General features: G+C 40.7%; 2 protein-coding genes across 2 annotated transcripts; one reads left to right on the top strand and one right to left on the bottom strand.

The window, feature by feature from the left end:
• The first annotated feature begins 137 nt into the window (after positions 1–137).
• On the top strand, positions 138–11,030 carry cs (citrate synthase). Its single transcript, XM_084014695.1, has 11 exons — positions 138–299; positions 3,054–3,104; positions 3,290–3,397; positions 4,352–4,417; positions 4,714–4,845; positions 5,459–5,647; positions 5,771–5,970; positions 6,335–6,464; positions 7,981–8,082; positions 8,601–8,810; positions 8,898–11,030. The coding sequence occupies exons 1-11, from the start codon at positions 249–251 to the stop codon at positions 9,066–9,068; spliced, it is 1,410 nt and encodes a 469-aa protein (XP_083870821.1). The 5' UTR covers positions 138–248; the 3' UTR covers positions 9,069–11,030.
• coq10a (coenzyme Q10A) lies at positions 9,320–16,888 on the bottom strand. Its single transcript, XM_084014699.1, has 5 exons — positions 16,294–16,888; positions 15,083–15,232; positions 14,802–14,994; positions 14,451–14,552; positions 9,320–13,902 (listed from the first exon to the last, which is right to left on the bottom strand). Exons 1-5 carry the CDS (start codon positions 16,419–16,421, stop codon positions 13,735–13,737), a joined length of 741 nt encoding a protein of 246 aa, XP_083870825.1. The 5' UTR covers positions 16,422–16,888; the 3' UTR covers positions 9,320–13,734.
• Between the last annotated feature and the right edge of the window lie 523 nt (positions 16,889–17,411).

The following is a 17,411-nucleotide window of genomic DNA, read 5'->3' as shown; positions in this document are numbered from 1 at the left end:
CACATACAGGGAGCGGGGGTCTCCATCCAATCAGCGTTCACCCAACAACCCTCTAGCCAATGAAATCCATATACGCTGTTGTGCCGATCCAGCCCATCGTCCAATCGGCAAAGCTGCTACTTGCGGGCCTGAATCCCTCTTCAACCTTCTGCTTTCTGGAGGGGCACCTTCAACAGCTCCGTGGTGCACTGGCAGCGGCTTCCTTAGTTGTAAAGAACAAGTGGAGATAACAGCTTAACACAGACACAATGTCCTTTCTTACTGTCAGCCGGTTAGGTCCTAAACTCCTCAATTCAAAGGTAAGAGGGCTTGAAATGGCCTTGGTGCCACTGAAGAAGTCAAAGTTATGGGTGTTACCTCCGGAAGCTAACCTTAGGTTAGCGGGCTAGCAGCATAATGGCAAGCTAGTTAGCTAACTTAGCCTTGTCAGCCACATTGTGAAATGCTGTTGACTGGCTAAAAATGACCAAAAACGGCGTAACGGCTTTTTGGGGTAGCTTCATATTCTGTATAGAGATGCTGCGTTTGAGTTGTACTGTTTGTGAACCTGTCTCTTGATAGCTAACGTTAGCATGGGAACCGTTGCTCTCTGTGCTGGCCTGGCATAGTAGCCGCCTGTCTGAACATGGTCCTTAAACCAGACCTCGGAGACTAGACCCTGTTAACGTGGTACGACGTTGCCTGTTCCGTCTCTTAATAATAATCAGTCTTTACTAATAACAGACACTTTGATTTAAGTCAGCTTCAACTTTGTGGTGCCTCCATTAGCAACCCCGTTGACCTTCAGCTTAAGATTTTAACCAATTGTCTAACATCACTTTATTTGATGAGGTCCTCAAAATACGCTTAGTGTTCTCCAAAATGTAAAAGTTGCATAACAAAGTGATTAAGTGTGGATTCAGACTTCTGGTATCGGTTTACAATATGTTATCTCACGTTGCAGGTTATTATAATCACAGTTAACTATGATTATGATATGATTATTACAAGGCTTAGGCCAGCCTACTGAAATACGTCAGTCAGTGATCATAAGTTAGTTGCCTTCCATAATGACTGTCATGTTAACCTTCCAGTAACTGTCTAGTGTTTTACTCCACTGACATCTCAGCCTAGAGTGCTGACACTGAATGACCCTTATATATATATATATATATAAACCTGCCTGTGTCACACTCAACTGTAATCTTTGCTCAGGAGTTTTATTGGTGTTTTTGTAGTGGGAGATCTTTCTTTGACCATAAAAAAAACTTCTGAACTATGACTGAAATTCATGTGATTGAGAGTGAGGACAGTAGTATACAGCTGTGGTGGTAGGTGTCATCTGGTTTCTTGCTCCAGGTGATAGAAGAGAAAGTTGACTTTCTTGTATCTCATGTTTAGTTTGTAGTCTAAATTTAAGCTAATTCTTGCTTCAATACAGTATTGATTTAAGGTTGTAACTAATGGTTTATGTATGTATGTATATTAACAATATGATAAGTGTTATTTACTTAAGATAATTAGAATCAACATAATTTTATGCGGCACCTCTGGGTTGACTCCTATACCCTTCTGTGCCGTAGTTGCCCTAACCTTTCTCCCAGACAGGACACTGACGGTGACTGAGTGAAACTGCTGCTCTATATTTAAGACCCTGAGCTGTTACATAATCTCTCTCCTCAGCTGTGTAGAGGGAGTGTGGTGACGCTATATCCTACCTTTTGTTTTTCGGTGAGGCTTGTCAGTCCTTTACCAGTTGTGGTTACGGGTAAGGGATCCCATTGGGAGCAGAGCCAGCTGTCCCCTTTTCCCCAGGTCCAGACTCCTCCCCCTCCCCATTGATAATTTTGATAAGCCGAGATAGGAGTCCTGTTTCAGTGTTGAGCAGCAGTAGGCTCACTTTGTCACAACTGAGCTTCCAACAAGATTACTAGCCTATGAACAGTTTCATAATCAGGGCCAGGGTAGTTTGTTTTTTTAAAATCTCTTTTACATCCACTAGTCCCAGTTCCAGCAACGTCCAAGACTTAAGAACCCAACTACAATTAAGTATAGAGAAGTGATTTTATTTATTAATAATAATTTATTTAAGCTGAAACCTGCAAATACGTCCAACTTTTCATAAATGCTGAGCTACAGAGAAAAATCACCTGTATATTTCCAGATTTGTCTTAGTAATGCAAAACATATCTTCTGAAAATTATCTCTATTGCCCATGGTCACATTTTTTATGAGTCACATTTTTTATGAGTCACATTTTTTATTAGTCACATTGCAGCACATTATTACTAGGTGAGCTATTAAATGCCCTCCAATAACATTACACAAACGATCTCCTTTGTTTTCTATGATTGTTTGACACCAGCATTGGAAAGCATTTTTAAAGCATGAGCTATGTTGTTTGAAAGTAGTGGAGCAATATTTGTTTGAGCATGGCAATCCCCCAATGCGTCATTAGGAATGTCAAGGTGTAGTCCTAACCAGTAGTTACTTGTTGCAGCTGTTCGTATGAGACCCATCTCATCTCAGTTTGGATTGGAGAAGAAAGTAACCATGCAACGAAGTCCAAAAAGGGATGAAAATGGATATTTGAACACTCAATGCATTTTTAAAGGGGATGACAAGAGGGATTGCGGCTATGCAGAGGGAAGAAATTAATGCTTGGCACTATAAAGGATTAATGATTTTGTCCCTGCCTTGATTAATTGGTAACATTTATGCCGGGAATATATTGCAGGGTAAATGGCCACTTGATATAAATGTTTGGAAATAATGTGGTGGTATGTAGAGGTTTCTGAATACGCTACTACTACTTAAGGAAGTCAGTCTTAGTTGATGGATGTTAACTAGAGGGCTTTCAATAAAAAAATTAAAAAAAAGAACTGTAGTTCTCTATGTGCTATGAAACTTTGTGATTGTCTTGTGACTTGAGCTGCTGCAAGCCTGTCTCTGTTCATATGTAAGGAGCTTTAGAAGCCTAGACATGCTGCTGTGACCTTTTTTATTTCTTTATTAGGGTTTGTGGTTGTGCTACCAATACTCAAAATCCTATTATTTCTTTGTGTCTTCCACAGAATGCCGCTCACTTCCTTGTGGCCGCCAGAAATGCCAGCGCATCAACGACGGTAAGTACACTCCAAGGTTGTCTGCTTGTTTCAAATTCTGATGTTGTGGAGCTATAGATCATTTCTTTTCCCCATCAAGTGTTACATGTCTGTTAAATTACCCCCAGTTTAGATTTGAGGATTTTTTTATTTCAATATTCAATGTTTGATAAAGGTTGTGACTGATTTAAACGTTGTTTTTACAGAATCTGAAGGATGTTCTGGCAGACCTCATTCCTAAAGAACAGACCAGGATCAAGAACTTTAAACAACAGTATGGCAAAACCAACATAGGACAGATTTCTGTTGACATGGTGAGTTTACACAATAAACAGGATGGTTATGTGCCAAGGGATCTGAAAAAAAATGAGGACCACCCAGCAAAGATTCTTTTCATCCACCATATTAATTTAGCAAAGGCCATATAGGCCATCGATAATGATGTGGATTAGACGTGGGGCATATTGGCGTCACCTAATCTGTCTAGGCCTGCTCACTGGCCAACCTTATTTACTGTGTCAGGTCACTGTTCGGTCATGTCCCTCAGAGGTCACAATATGAAGCTGCACTGCGTCCTGTCAACAGGGACGTTTTAGCTGACTCACTCAAACTTCTTCTTTACAGTGCCAACTTTACAGTGCCAACTCGCAGATATCTCACTCACACACACACACACACACACACACACACACACACACACACACTCAGTTTATTTCGGTGCATAGTATTCAACAGTTGAGTAGAATGAGTGGTATTTCCTTAAGTAGTAAAGAGTTCCTTAAGAGTAAAAAAAAACAACAACAATGTTTAGACTCGTGCAAAATAATCCCTCAAATATCACTTATGAACCACTAGAAGTGTGTGAAGTGTCTTCTCAAAAAATGGGCTGCAACAAATTATTATTTTCATTGTTGATTAATCTGTTTTGGTCTGTAACATGTCGGATGGTGTAAAAATGTTACTCTCCATTGACTCAATGAGCTTTGCCGCCACATTTCAAAGTACCCGTCCAGGTTTAATGTTTCGTGTTGTAAATGTCTTTTATTTTATGTTGGTTTTGCTGAAGTTTATTGCCACATTTTGATCAGGTTATGTTTGCAGCTTACAAATATCGGGCCACTGATCTTTATCGGCTGATCTTTGGTCTATGAAGGCTGATCAGGAGAGCTAATCGGATGACACATAGATTCTGAATTCAAATGTTTTCAATACTCATTTGACTGCTTTAAATATGTAATGTTTCTATATGCTCGTGTTTTCATCCACAGATCTATGGCGGTATGAGGGGGATGAAGGGTCTGGTGTACGAGACCTCTGTGTTGGATCCTGATGAGGTCAGTATGCCTCAAAAGTGGCACAAAGCATCCCAGTGGTTTTATCATTTTGACCCCCTTGGCCTTTTGGAAATTAGCCTGCCCCTTAGGCTCTTATCTTGATTGCTTTTCTTACTGGCGCTGAGAGCTTCAGTGGCAGGTCAGCATTCTTGTCATATATGTTGTAAACAGGCCACCACATGGAATGAGATATTGAACCGTCCAAATGAATTGAGAGTTAGAGCTCATGTTGGCAGTTCACTTGATGCCGCATGTCAGGATTCCTTATGTTTGTCTCATTCTGCACTGATGCACAGGGCATCCGTTTCCGGGGCTACAGCATTCCAGAGTGTCAGGAGTTGCTGCCCAAAGCTCCAGGAGGTGAAGAGCCGCTACCTGAGGGCCTCTTCTGGCTGCTGGTCACAGGACAGGTGCCCACTGAGGAGCAGGTGAGTGGCAGAGGAACACTGGAGCTTCAAAGAGAACTGTGCCATAGAGTTATAATGAGGGAGGTCTCTGCAGCTGTTCATTCTCTCCATCCATCTGTCAGTGCTGCTATGGCAGATACAGCTTGTCAGAATAATTAATAATAAATGTAGACGTCGGATCAGTTCAAAGAGAAACTCAATATGTGAGTGATGACATGGTTACTGTTAGCTTGTTATAAACAACTATTGGCTATGAATTTGTCAATTATGTATGACTCCAGAAAACAGTCTTATATAAACTTGAGATTGTTTTATAACTGGGGAACAAGAGGCAGTCTGTCCCGTTTTGTTCAAATAGGGATCTTATTGCTTCCAGCTATCTCCTTCAAGAGTGATATGAGGTTAACATGACCGATAAGCCTGCTCATTTGAGCTGACTACTACTTTTCACTGACAGAATTGCTTTCATCCCTTAACCCTTTAATGCTTTGGTTTTTAATGCATTGCCAGGATACATTAGATCAATCTTTCCTAAACTATTTTCATTCTACTTCAAACTATGCATTGTCATCTTGTGAACCTGAGCATAAAAAGTGAACACAACCACTTATATTGTGTGCTCCTGTTCCTCCAGGTGACCTGGGTGTCCAAAGAGTGGGCAAAGAGAGCAGCACTTCCCTCTCACGTTGTCACCATGTTGGACAATTTCCCCACAAACCTACACCCCATGTCTCAGTTCAGTGCTGCCATCACAGCTCTGAACAGTGAGAGCAGCTTTGCGAGGGCATACTCTGAGGGTGTCCACAAGTCCAAGTACTGGGAGGTGAGTTTGCATCTACAGGCACAGGAAACCTATATCATCTTAAACCCGTCCAGTGGTTTTGCACTAGGATAGAAATGTACTTACAGATATCCTGACTACATTGTTTGGTGTTGCTTCTCTTAGTTCGTCTATGAAGACTCCATGGATTTGATTGCCAAGCTGCCCTGCATTGCTGCCAAGATCTACCGTAATCTGTATCGTGAAGGCAGCAGCATAGGAGCCATCGACTCGAACCTTGACTGGTCCCACAACTTCTCCAACATGCTGGGCTACAGCGATGCCCAGTTCACTGAGCTAATGAGGCTCTACCTCACCATCCACAGGTGCAATACAGGATTAAATACTATAATAATACATGAAAGTACATTAGTCTTGATTGACTTAGTAATGCCATGTTTGGTCATGTCAAAGTTTGAGTAGCTCTTCTAGTGTTCTGAAAGCATTCTTTCTACCCTGAATTGGTTGCTACCCACATGAGTTTAACAGTCACAAATACTGGATATTATTGTTTTACACAAACTCTAGTTTGTTTAGCCATCAAAGCTGTGCACCAAGCAGAACATGCTATCAAAGGTGCCAATATTCCACATTCATGTTCAGACAGAAAGCAGTAGGTAAATCCCACTCTCCCCATTTCAATCAGTGATTTGAGAGCAGTGTTTTTGTTTTTCCTTTGTAATCTTACAGTGACCATGAAGGAGGCAATGTGAGTGCACACACCAGCCACTTGGTGGGAAGTGCCCTGTCTGACCCCTACCTGTCCTTCAGCGCTGCCATGAATGGTCTGGCTGGTCCTCTGCACGGCCTGGCCAATCAGGTTTGTACCAAGAAAATAATTATCTTTTGATTGATGTCACAGTAAGAAAAACAAAGGTGCAAATGGTGAAATTAATGATGGCCGGGTTCCCTTTTACTGCTTTGGTTTTAGGATCTTGGTCTTGTACATGCTGGCTCACAGTCATGTGTTTCTGGGACACTAAATCTTTGATGTTATTAGTAGCACCTGTGCTTTTATGACAAGTCAAAGGTCGTGGTTACACTTGTCTTTTCAATGTGACTTTTGTGATCAAATGTGCCAGATAAGAACTCTGCTGTGTCTGCATATCCGTGTCCACACTTGATACTTCAAGGCAACCTGCCTCATTGGATAGTGATCGGATATATATTCAAAGGAGGGGCTGTAAAAGTGTGGATAGATGCATTTAATTTTCTATGGATTCTTCAAAAGTCCCCCTTATTTTTGCTACTTACTCTTCCTTCCTGCAATATTAGTAGAGCTTGTTGTAGAATAGCTGTTAAAATCTCCACCAACTTGGTGATAAATATGTTTTCTTATAAATTCTTCACAAACAAAGTCTCCCTTTTTCTCAGGAAATGTTGGGTTTTCATCAGCCACAGTTTTCCTCTGCTATTCCATTTGCTAGTGAGAAGTACTCCCTTGAGGATTATGCAAGACCTATGTTTGGTAAAGTGCTCCAGATTGTGCTCACATGCTGTCTACTCCTCACTGAGATCCCAACTTAATGAAAGGCTGATTGGATCCCAATGTGAGAAAGATACACTCTTGGAGCGTTCAGCCTTGACAGTTAACGCGTCCTGGCATAATCGAATGACAATGGCAGTACTGAAAATACAAGTGTAACCACAACCAAAATGTCTGCGGTGGGTAAAAAAAAAACATTTGAGCAATTTAATGTCGGCTGTTTTTCCCCCTCACTATGGTGGCACATGTCAGCACGGCAGGTGAGCAGCCATGAGGATGAAAATAATGACAGGACGAAGAGTTTTAAGTTCTCAAACAGGCGTCAAAATTAAATTGTTAATCTTATTTTGGAGTTTATTCTCCTCTGCTGGATTGTCAGACCTTGAGGGAATCTCTCGCTTGCCTCATTAAGCCTATAAGTTGTCAATGCTCTCCGCCTTCAATAAATCTGTCTGTCTGTTATTAGCTGATTTGTTATTAGCTTGATTTGTTGCAGTTGTATGACTCAGCTGCCTATTTTTATACACAGTCTGACAGCACACAAGCCACTCTCATTAATGAGCCTTCAAAATGACAGTTTTGGCTCTCATTGAATTCATATTTTGCTCACATACTGTCTGATGCTTTTGACATTGCCAGAGTTTTATTGTGACATTAGTAGGAGGTCCTTTCAAACGGAAATGGTAGACATTTCCCCCCAAACTCTTACTAAGGTGTGCGTGTGCAGTAAAGTCGTTTCTGCTACGCTCTCCTGTGCTGTTGTTTTAACTGAAATGCAACACGTGCTTATATAGTATCATGAAATAGTGTCATAATTGTGAAATTGTGTATTATTTTCTGCATCTCACAGGAGGTGCTGGTGTGGCTGACTGCCCTGCAGAAGGAGTTGGGTGGAGAAGTGTCCGATGAGAGGATGAGGGATTACATCTGGAACACACTGAAGTCTGGAAGGGTAAAGACTCACCAATGCCTCAACCAATTCTAGTCATCATCATGAGCTCATTTTTGCATTCACATTTACTAATTTCAGGATAAACCTGGTAGGTCAGTTAGCGGTCATATCTGCCATACTGCTGCCGTTGTTTTTTTTTTAAAGATGGCCGTTTGGCCAAAGGCATTTGAGTCTAAGTCATAACGGCTTTTTTGCACAGCCTGAGATTGACGGAGCTAAAATTATTATTTTATTAAAGCTGGAGTTGGTAATCTTGCAGAACTAGCAAGAGTAAGATAGATTTTTTTTTAATTATCCAACTGAAAAACTCAGCCCAGTGTTTTTCCAATGAGTAGCTAGCAGCATTCTCCAAATGTTGCCAGGTTGGTTCAGCCCTCCCTCCAAAGTCACTCAATCTTCATTCAAGCAGAACGAAATTATTATTAATTATTCTAAAATACTATATGCAAATATTACAAGTAGTAGACGTAGCAGCATAGTTCAAAGCTTGAGGAAAATGGTGTCATCTCGCTTCCTAGGTTGTTCCAGGCTACGGCCATGCTGTCCTGAGGAAAACCGACCCGCGTTACACCTGCCAGCGCGAGTTTGCCATGAAGCACCTGCCCAACGACCCAATGTTCAAGATGGTTGCCCAGCTTTACAAGATTGTGCCCAACGTGCTCCTAGAGCAGGGCAAGGCCAAGAACCCCTGGCCCAATGTGGACGCCCACAGCGGAGTGCTGCTGCAGGTAAGACACATGTAGTGGTCATGCATTTGTCATCCTCGGGTGTCAAGTTAACCTTCTGACGTGCCTGACTCTCTTCCCTCTGTCCAGTACTATGGAATGACCGAGATGAATTACTACACTGTGCTGTTCGGTGTGTCTCGAGCCCTTGGTGTGCTGGCTCAGCTGGTGTGGAGTAGAGCCCTGGGCTTCCCCTTGGAGCGTCCCAAGTCCATGAGCACAGATGGACTGATGACTCTGGTGGGATCCAAGTCAGGCTGAAGAAACACCTGAGAAGAGCCGGGGGTTAGTGGGAGGAGGTGGAAACATCAAAAGGCAGACATAAGTATATGTAGTTTACCCCCCCTGTCATTTCCAAACCCAGGGATTCAATGGGATTCAAAGAGACAGTACGCTTTTAATGTCATTTCACAAAAGAAGGGCCTTTCTAAACCATTATACCATTTAGTGTAAGAGTGTGTTTAGTTGACCACTGATGCTTTTTTCCATCAAGTATCCACATTTGGAACATGAGGTGAAAACTGAAGACACACACACACACACACACACACACACACACACACACACACACACACACACACACACACACACACACACACACACACACACACACACACACACACACACACACACACACACACACACAGTAGGCTCAAACTATGTACCATGTCTGCTAGCATCGCTAAGATCTGTTCCCTGTGTAGTGCCTGCGTGTTTGTCATTGGGCACTGGGTCTGAACTATGAATAGGCAGTGGCATTCAAAGGGAATTGTGGAAGTGACTTACACTTCCTTTGTATTTGTTTAAAGATCCAAAGTTAAATACCTGACTCAACCTTTTGCTGCTTTTGGCTAATGCAGTGACATTTGTGTTAGAGGATATCCCCAAGCAAACATCTTTTCCTCTCATTAACACTCTTAGTTTCTTCTATGCAATGTTCCCAGATGTCATCCTACCCAGTCTATCCATGTGTTTCACTCCCAATTATGAACACTCCAGTTTAGAATAAAGGTCCCTCACCACTAAAATGAACAATCTGTCCAAGGTACACATTGAAAAAAGTGAAAACGGGTTAAAAGTTACTGCCCCTTTAAATCTTTGTTCCCTCCTTTCTCTCCAACTTGTAGTTTATTTTTATTTTTATTGATGACCTATAATGCCTCTATGATCAAAATAACTGTCCTGTCTTATAGAGAAATTCTTCTTCATTAACATGCTTTCTAGTTTTTAATGAGTGTCTGCTCAAAGGCTCTTCTGAATGGTAGAGAATCAAGAATGTACAGTAAGAGTAATAAAGGTTTGATCAAAGGGTGTTGTAATTGGCAGCCTGTAGTAAATCCTTAAGAGCAAGCTTGAATAAAAAGTGGGATAGGGGGACTTTGTATTTGTTAAAGTCCTGTCTTATTTGAGTGTGTGTTTGTGACTTGATCCCCACAAGAGAGCGCTTCAAACATCAACTACTCCAAACTGAGCACTTGCTTGATTGGATTTCCTAATTTGTAGTAGTAGAGACCCCCTCCAAGGTTGATTGTGTCCCTTTTACGGAGTTTCTTTGGTGTTGAATATGTATAAAACGAAAATATTTGGCTTCTCATTTTGTGGTTTTATTTATACTTTGTGTACATAGGTATATATATGTATAGCTTGAATGTATAAGCTCTGTGCGATCACTTGCTTGTAATGGCCACAATGATTACCATAGGTTACCATCAATGTATTAGTGTCCAGTCTCACTGGTCACTTCTCACAATCGAAGAAAAATAACTGCAGCTATCTTGTACATATATACACAATTTCTTGCTAGTGGGCTTAGCCGCCGCTGTTTTTCAGGTGATTCACTTGAATGTTTCAAGCTTGCTCTTAAGTTGTGAGGTTTGTCAACACTCCATTTTTGTGTAGTTTTAAGTTCTTACATCCCCCCCCCCCAAAGTACTCTTGCTGTGTTAGTCAATAGTTCTGATGGTTTTAATATCTGCTCCGCTTCCATCTTTCTTCTGGCTTTCATCAGGCACGTTCATGTTTTTCTGTGGCGTCCTCCCTCTTGGCGGAGACGTGGTTATTTTGATCGTAGATGAGCGTAAAGGTTGTACATGATAACTGGGAGAATTCATCGCAGATGGATTCAGAGAAACACTTCGGGATTTGGGCTGGATGGGTCAAAAGGGCAAGATTAACTTAAGGAAAACCTAACAAAAAAAAGAAAAATAAAGGTTTTTATTAACACCTGTTTGGTCTAATTTTCTTAATGGTATTCTGAATGATCTGCATGAATATCCACCAGCAATTTAGGCCAGTATTGTTTCCACTCGATTGATGGATAATTATTTTTCTATTTTCTGTCACATGAAAACATTTCTCAGAAGTTAATTTACTCTGTAAAAATTAAATACAGCATTGGATAATTCAAGTTTACAACCAACTTTTGAATGCAGTACCTGCAGACAAAAGTTCTGCTAATACCCCTCTCATTATGTTGCCTCTTCCTCTGTAACGTGATGTTTGGTGACACCTCGGTTTTCTGTAATAAATACAACTGACATGATCAACAGAGAAAAGACATCCAAATACTCACCTCTTCCATGTGCCGTTATTAATAACTGGCCCACATACCATCACCCTGCTCTAGTTTCTCGTCCCGGTCAGCTGCCTTTCGGAGAGCCGTGTTCGCCCTCTGTCACTGTACTCCTACTGTTTACGGTGTCCAGTTCAGCAACACTAAAGAAGCTCAGTCCAACAAGTCCTGCAGCTTCATCTAAATGTCTTAGACTTTAAGGTTGGTATTACAATTGGAAAAACTCTTTGTTTGCTATTTGTAAATGACTTAAAAACTGCACACAGAAACAAATTCCACCTGCTTTTTTTATTTAAATAAAGCTCTGAAATACACACAGTATTTACAAAGATACATTTTAGATAGCAACAGAAAAGGTGATTGGACTGCAAAAATGATGGCGATATATTGTATTGTAGCACCTTTCAACCAGTGATGGCAATGTGTCTGCATCCTTATATACATACTAGACTACCGATGTTAGACCCAAGGTCATTCAAACACCTGCTGTAACTGTGAGGATGGAGGGCCGAGGTGAGCATGTCTTAATCCACGAAGACACTTTAAATATTTCTTCTGTTTATATTAAAATATTTTTTCAATGTTATGATTTACAGAGTATTGGCACCTACAATAATAAAATGTGGCAAGAAATTCAATCTGTGCACAACATACTGAAAATAAATCTCTAGCAAAAGAAAACTTGGGGTGTAAGACGCATTCTTTTTTTCTTTTCTTTTTTTTACATAACTGATTCACAGAAGGATTTTTATCTATTTAACTTTCATGCATTTATGATTATCCCTTCATTTCACCACCAACAGAGAAAATAAATCATCATGTTTGAGGCCAAAATCCAGCTTTGAAACTACTCCGTTTTATTAGAGTACGAGACGTGGAGTATGTGGACATAATGAACTGCTGATTATGAGGATCACACTTTGACTTTTTTCCATTGACCTTTTGCAACTTAAACAGTTACCAACGGCAAATACAATCAATTAACTTTAGGAGCCCTTCAACATTGAATAAAGCCAAGGGATGTGTATATATATGTGAAATATACATCCCAACAAAGTGTGGTCATGCACAAAGAATGCAACACGTAAATGCTATATTTGCCTCATATTTAGTTTTATCCATGCACCGTAATGTATACAAGTAAAAGCTAAAACATCCCCAAAAAATACACATGAAACCCATAGACAATGATCAGTGATTGATATTGTTCTTTTTTTACAGCCCACCAGTTTATTTTATACCAACAACGTACATGACAGATGTAACATCCTCCTGATGACCTTCAGAAGACTGATTGCATCCAAAAAGCAGAGTAGGGAACAATTCACAGCTGAGCCTGACTCAGATTATCAATAAAAATGTCCATGACTTAAAGCAGATCATTCAATGATCATCTGAAAACAATATAAACCATATATGTCATTGCTCTTGTTGGTGCAAAGTTAGATTCCCCTGCCTCTGTTCATCACCTAATAGTTACTTGTGCTGGGCGGTAAAACGAGACAATATTAATACTGGCGGGTCAAATATAAATGTCCAAAGAAAAATTCTCACAGCACAACAACAGCCAAGTAAAAGCAAAAATGTCCCAAACCTCAAAGTGAATTGGGGGCACAGCAAACTAATAAAGAGAAGCCCTTTTTTCCCTTTAAAAATTGTTGCACTTGAGTTTTATTGTCACAACAGTGACAACACTCAACATCCCAAATGTGGCACATTAAATTTGAACCCCAATAAAACTCAGAATTTGCATGACCAATGATGTATAAATTAAAAAACGATTAAATGAATTCCCGTTTCACACCAAGGTTACCTACTACAGTATATGTCAAACGATATATTAAAACTTCAATGTGTAAATGGTAAAAGTAAAGGCAAAAAGTATAACACTAGATCACATTAAAGTGTAAGACTTGATCCCTGTTGAGAGCAAGTCTGTGCTTTTTTCCAAATAAAAATAAAAAGGCTGTTTTTCTCATTGTCATTGTGCTGTTTGTTTAAAATAATAGCCAACTCTAATATTGGAAAGCTGATGTAGCAAGGATTTACTGTTTTGTTTACATAAATACAGCTTGTAACTGCCATGGAGCGAGAGCAATGGTGGGGTCCTGCTCAACAAGCATCCTTTAACTGGAGGTAGACACAAAGTGGACAGACTTGACACACAGAGGAGGAGATAAACAATAATGTGTTGCGGCAGGAATTCCAACATAAGTCTTACTAGAGTTGGATGTCTAACATCTTCGGGAGACTTGAAGTAATTGGCGACTAAGCAGCATCATGCAGGTTCGTGTGGATAAAGGGAAGAAAGGTTGGTATGGTTTAAGGCCAGATGAGAACATACAGCTGCGGAGATCACGTCTGATGCACCTCGTGAAACATCAGCTCTCGCGGGATACGAGTCTCTGGGCCGTAGAGCTTACCGGCTCGCCGCTCAAACGCAGCGACGTTCTGCTTTACAACCTCATCGAAGAACATGGTGGCTAACTGGGAGTGCAGCAGAGAGCGGAACTCAAAGGATATCTGTTCAAGATAAAAAAGATAATACTCTCTTTAGTATTTCCCAGAGGGAGTAGTAGCCCTAAGGTGAAAACAATAGTTTGAATCGGAAGAGCTCAACATTTTGGCACAGATGCTTATTTGCATTCATGTTAAGGGGTGAGATGAGAAGCTTGATATCACTCGTGTGAAGCTTCGACAAGCAGACCGCTAGTTCAGGATTAAGAGTGGAAATGGAGAAAGAGCTAGCCTGGCTCTGCCCGAAGGTAACAACGGTTAAAGGTTGTCACGGAGTGGAGACTCCACAAAGTCACAGCTCTGGGCAAAGAAATAGTCCCAATCATAACGCTTTCTTTGGATTAAACATGATCTACTGTGTTAATTAGACTTTTTTGTAATCTTAGAACAGCCCTAGCCTTTTCCCCTCTTTTCCCAGCTAAGTTAACCATCTGCTGGCTGAGACTTCATATTGTCCATACAGACATGACAATGGTATTGAGCTCCTCATCTAACTTCCGGAAAGAACATGAATCAGCATTTTCATCACAGGAAGCAGGCTGCAGGCTACTTACAGAAAAGTCTACGGTGCAGGTGCGAGGGTAACCAGGAATGCCAGGACTGAAGCGCCATATTGTCTCCAGGTGATTGAATAGCTTTCCATCTGTACACACTGCCTAAAATAGCCCCAAAAATACATTTGTGATCAGATATGAAACTTAAGAGCACTGGCTGCAAACATTTGTTTCAACTAAAGATGTGTTGGTTTCTCAGACAATTTTGCTTTCAGGTAGCTGCTGACATTTAAAATGATTTACATTCACGTTGTAGCAAAATCAAATACAATTGCCATCCACAGATATCATGTATGATAGACTGACGATAGACACAGAACTAAAATACTCTCTGAAGCTACTGGCACTTACTTTGACTAGATGAGGCCGGACACTTGAGATCATAGACGTGTATCTCTCCACCACTGGAGGAAATCCCACTTCAAGTTGGGCTTTGGAATGGCCTGCTCTTTTCATGATGGTCTGGGACTTCTTACACCAGGGCACAAAGTTCTTGTAATCGTCAACATTGGCTACTACATCATACATTTCCTGCATAGAAAACCTATAAAAGAAGACATTGTACGGTTATTGAATAAACAATTTAAAAAAAACACTCTTTTAGTTATAACTATCTCATACTGGAAAATTACCCAAGTATCCTACGCTCGGAGTACTCCTTCCTTTTGTTGGTGAGACTGATGAAGTTTCTGCTTTGGGGAACAGCGGTCATTGTGTCCCAGTCTTGAAGGCAAAGCACTCTGGGAGTTCTTGTCATCAAAATGCCACATGACGACAGGTGCCTAAAAGGTAAGAGGAAATGTCCTGTTAGCCACATTCTGGAAAGAGTGCAACCTGCCACAGGCACAGTCCACAACATAAAGGGCCCAATACATTCCAGTTTCCAGATACTAAAGTCAATGGGCACACATAACATGCTGGACCAGGAAGTAATGGAAGTTCTCTGTGTTGTGACTGTGCTGGTATTTTCTGAGTTGGGCCTCTTATGTGAACAGCAAAAGGCAATGCCATGTGACATCCACTCCGGCTTGTTGCACAGGTTACCAATGTTAGTTTAGTTTAGTTTATTTAGCACACATTTACATCAAATGGTGCAAGGAGGGAACAAAGCCCAATGGGTTTGTAAAAGAGTTCCACCCCTTTCAATAATCACACTAAAATGTATAAGGCTGACAAATAAACTTTGATTATTTCTGTACTTTATCTCCTTTTTTTGTCAATGTTAATTAGGAAATGAAAAATCAGGAGACAAAATACAAAAGTAGTCAAAGATGGATGGAAGAAGATGTGATAGATGGACTGGCTCTGAATATTTTGGGTTTCTAAATCCGTTTTCAATTTGTGGAATTATATTAAAACTGTTGTCGCCTATTGATTTAGGAAAACCAATAACCCATCTTGTAATTAGCCCTTTTGTATTTCCTGTTGCACGTTTGTTTATGCAGTTGCTGACAGGAAGTAAACGGGGGCAAAGCTGTTGCCTTAGCAACGGAATAGCAATGGAAAGTTACTTAGCCAGAAGTATCTGTACTTGAAATATTTCAAACCCATTAACAATATCGCCTAATATTGGTGAGACAGAACTGGATGTTGATAATTGGATTAAGTGACCTATTGGTCCATCCCTGAGGCGTAGTAGTTTATGTATTTATTGTGAAATATCAAGTCTAGACTCTGACACTAGCTAGCATGGTCTAGGCCTTAATGAAGTGACATCCCAATGTAACAGTAGGAAAACAAAAATATGCCTACCCTGATAAAGTTAGCCTGAAACCTTCCCATTCTAGACCCTTCTTTCTTCTTTCAGTGACTATATTTCGCTGCGTTTCCGTGACAGGCTTACCTGATGTTTTGTCGCATGCATCCTCTTTGCACCAACGAGCGAGGGTTGCCCACAGAGGCAATCTGGAGAAAGTCACTAAATGTCCGCACACCCATGGGTAACCGCCGGGCACTGGCCGTGGCTGCCATCAAACAAGCCACTCAGTTCGAAGAAGACAGATCCTGGTTCTGAGAAGCTGAGCCCCGGGTTTGGTCCAACTACCGGGCAGTGGGATTCGAGGTTGCGGTGCACCCTGCGTCAGCAATTGTGTATATATTCCCACGTAGCGTTAGTAGCTAATTCTGATTGCCCCTGGATGACTAGTTAGCCTTTGCTGGCTGGTTTACTATCGTCACTTTAATGTCTCCTGCGGCTTCTAGAGCGTCAGTTACGGTAGTCCGCTGCTAACGTTAGCTAACGCTAGCTATAATGGTTTCATAACATGAGCCCGACCAAACACGACGTACAGCCGCGTTCCTCTATTTTTTCGGCAACACTTACATCACTCTGCGTTTGGAGTCCGGACTTGCTACAAATTTTTTATTAGTTAATATATTTTGACTATGTTGTCATGTAGCGCCCAGCTACGAGTGCGAACGACCTTCTGCGGCTAAATAAAAAGCCGGTGGGACAAGCTGTTCCTTTCTTCTGTAGGTTGCACTTCGCTTGGCCCTAAATAGATCTGAGGTGAAATGCTGCCCCCTAGTGTGTTGGAGGTTAACGGCTGAATAAAAATAAAAATAATAATAATAATAGCAATATTTAAAACAACAATTAAATAAAAACGGGACAGTTTACTGTTCATTTGACCCTAACAACCTTTTTTTCTAAATCAACAAATATTTTAAAATGATTGAATATTAAATATTTCCAATTATTCACAAAGTAATGTCCTAAAACCCACCTAAATCTCACAAATATGTATTATTATTATTATTGTTGGTGTTGTTGTTGTTATTTGTGTTGTTATTATGATAATCACAACAATCATAATAATTTCAATAGAATCTGTCCATCTGCTGATGCGGCCACAAAAAGGCCACAAACAAATTACCAAACTACAATAAACTTCCTAATAACAACAACTAGCTTACATCATTTTATTAAGAGTTGTTCTGTTGCCTCTTAAACCTAAACAT

This window comes from Eutrigla gurnardus, assembly GCF_963514095.1.
Source record: "Eutrigla gurnardus genome assembly, chromosome: 8".
NCBI lineage: Eukaryota > Metazoa > Chordata > Actinopteri > Perciformes > Triglidae > Eutrigla > Eutrigla gurnardus.
Note: the sequence above shows the minus strand (reverse complement) of the source record. Positions and strands in the feature narration are given on the sequence as shown.

What these genes read in the sequence shown, in the direction of transcription:
- cs (XM_084014695.1), top strand. Translation starts at nt 249, where the DNA reads ATGTCCTTTCTTACTGTCAGCCGGTTAGGTCCTAAACTCCTCAATTCA. An exon ending in CTAAACTCCTCAATTCAAAG is followed by an intron (nt 300 to 3,053) that starts GTAAGAGGGCTT and finishes TGTCTTCCACAG; the next exon opens with AATGCCGCTCACTTCCTTGT. An exon ending in ACAAGTCCAAGTACTGGGAG is followed by an intron (nt 5,648 to 5,770) that starts GTGAGTTTGCAT and finishes TGCTTCTCTTAG; the next exon opens with TTCGTCTATGAAGACTCCAT.
- coq10a (XM_084014699.1), bottom strand. Translation starts at nt 16,421, where the DNA reads ATGGCAGCCACGGCCAGTGCCCGGCGGTTACCCATGGGTGTGCGGACA. An exon ending in TCCGGCCTCATCTAGTCAAA is followed by an intron (nt 14,553 to 14,801) that starts GTAAGTGCCAGT and finishes GGGCTATTTTAG; the next exon opens with GCAGTGTGTACAGATGGAAA. An exon ending in CCTGCACCGTAGACTTTTCT is followed by an intron (nt 13,903 to 14,450) that starts GTAAGTAGCCTG and finishes TATCTTGAACAG; the next exon opens with ATATCCTTTGAGTTCCGCTC.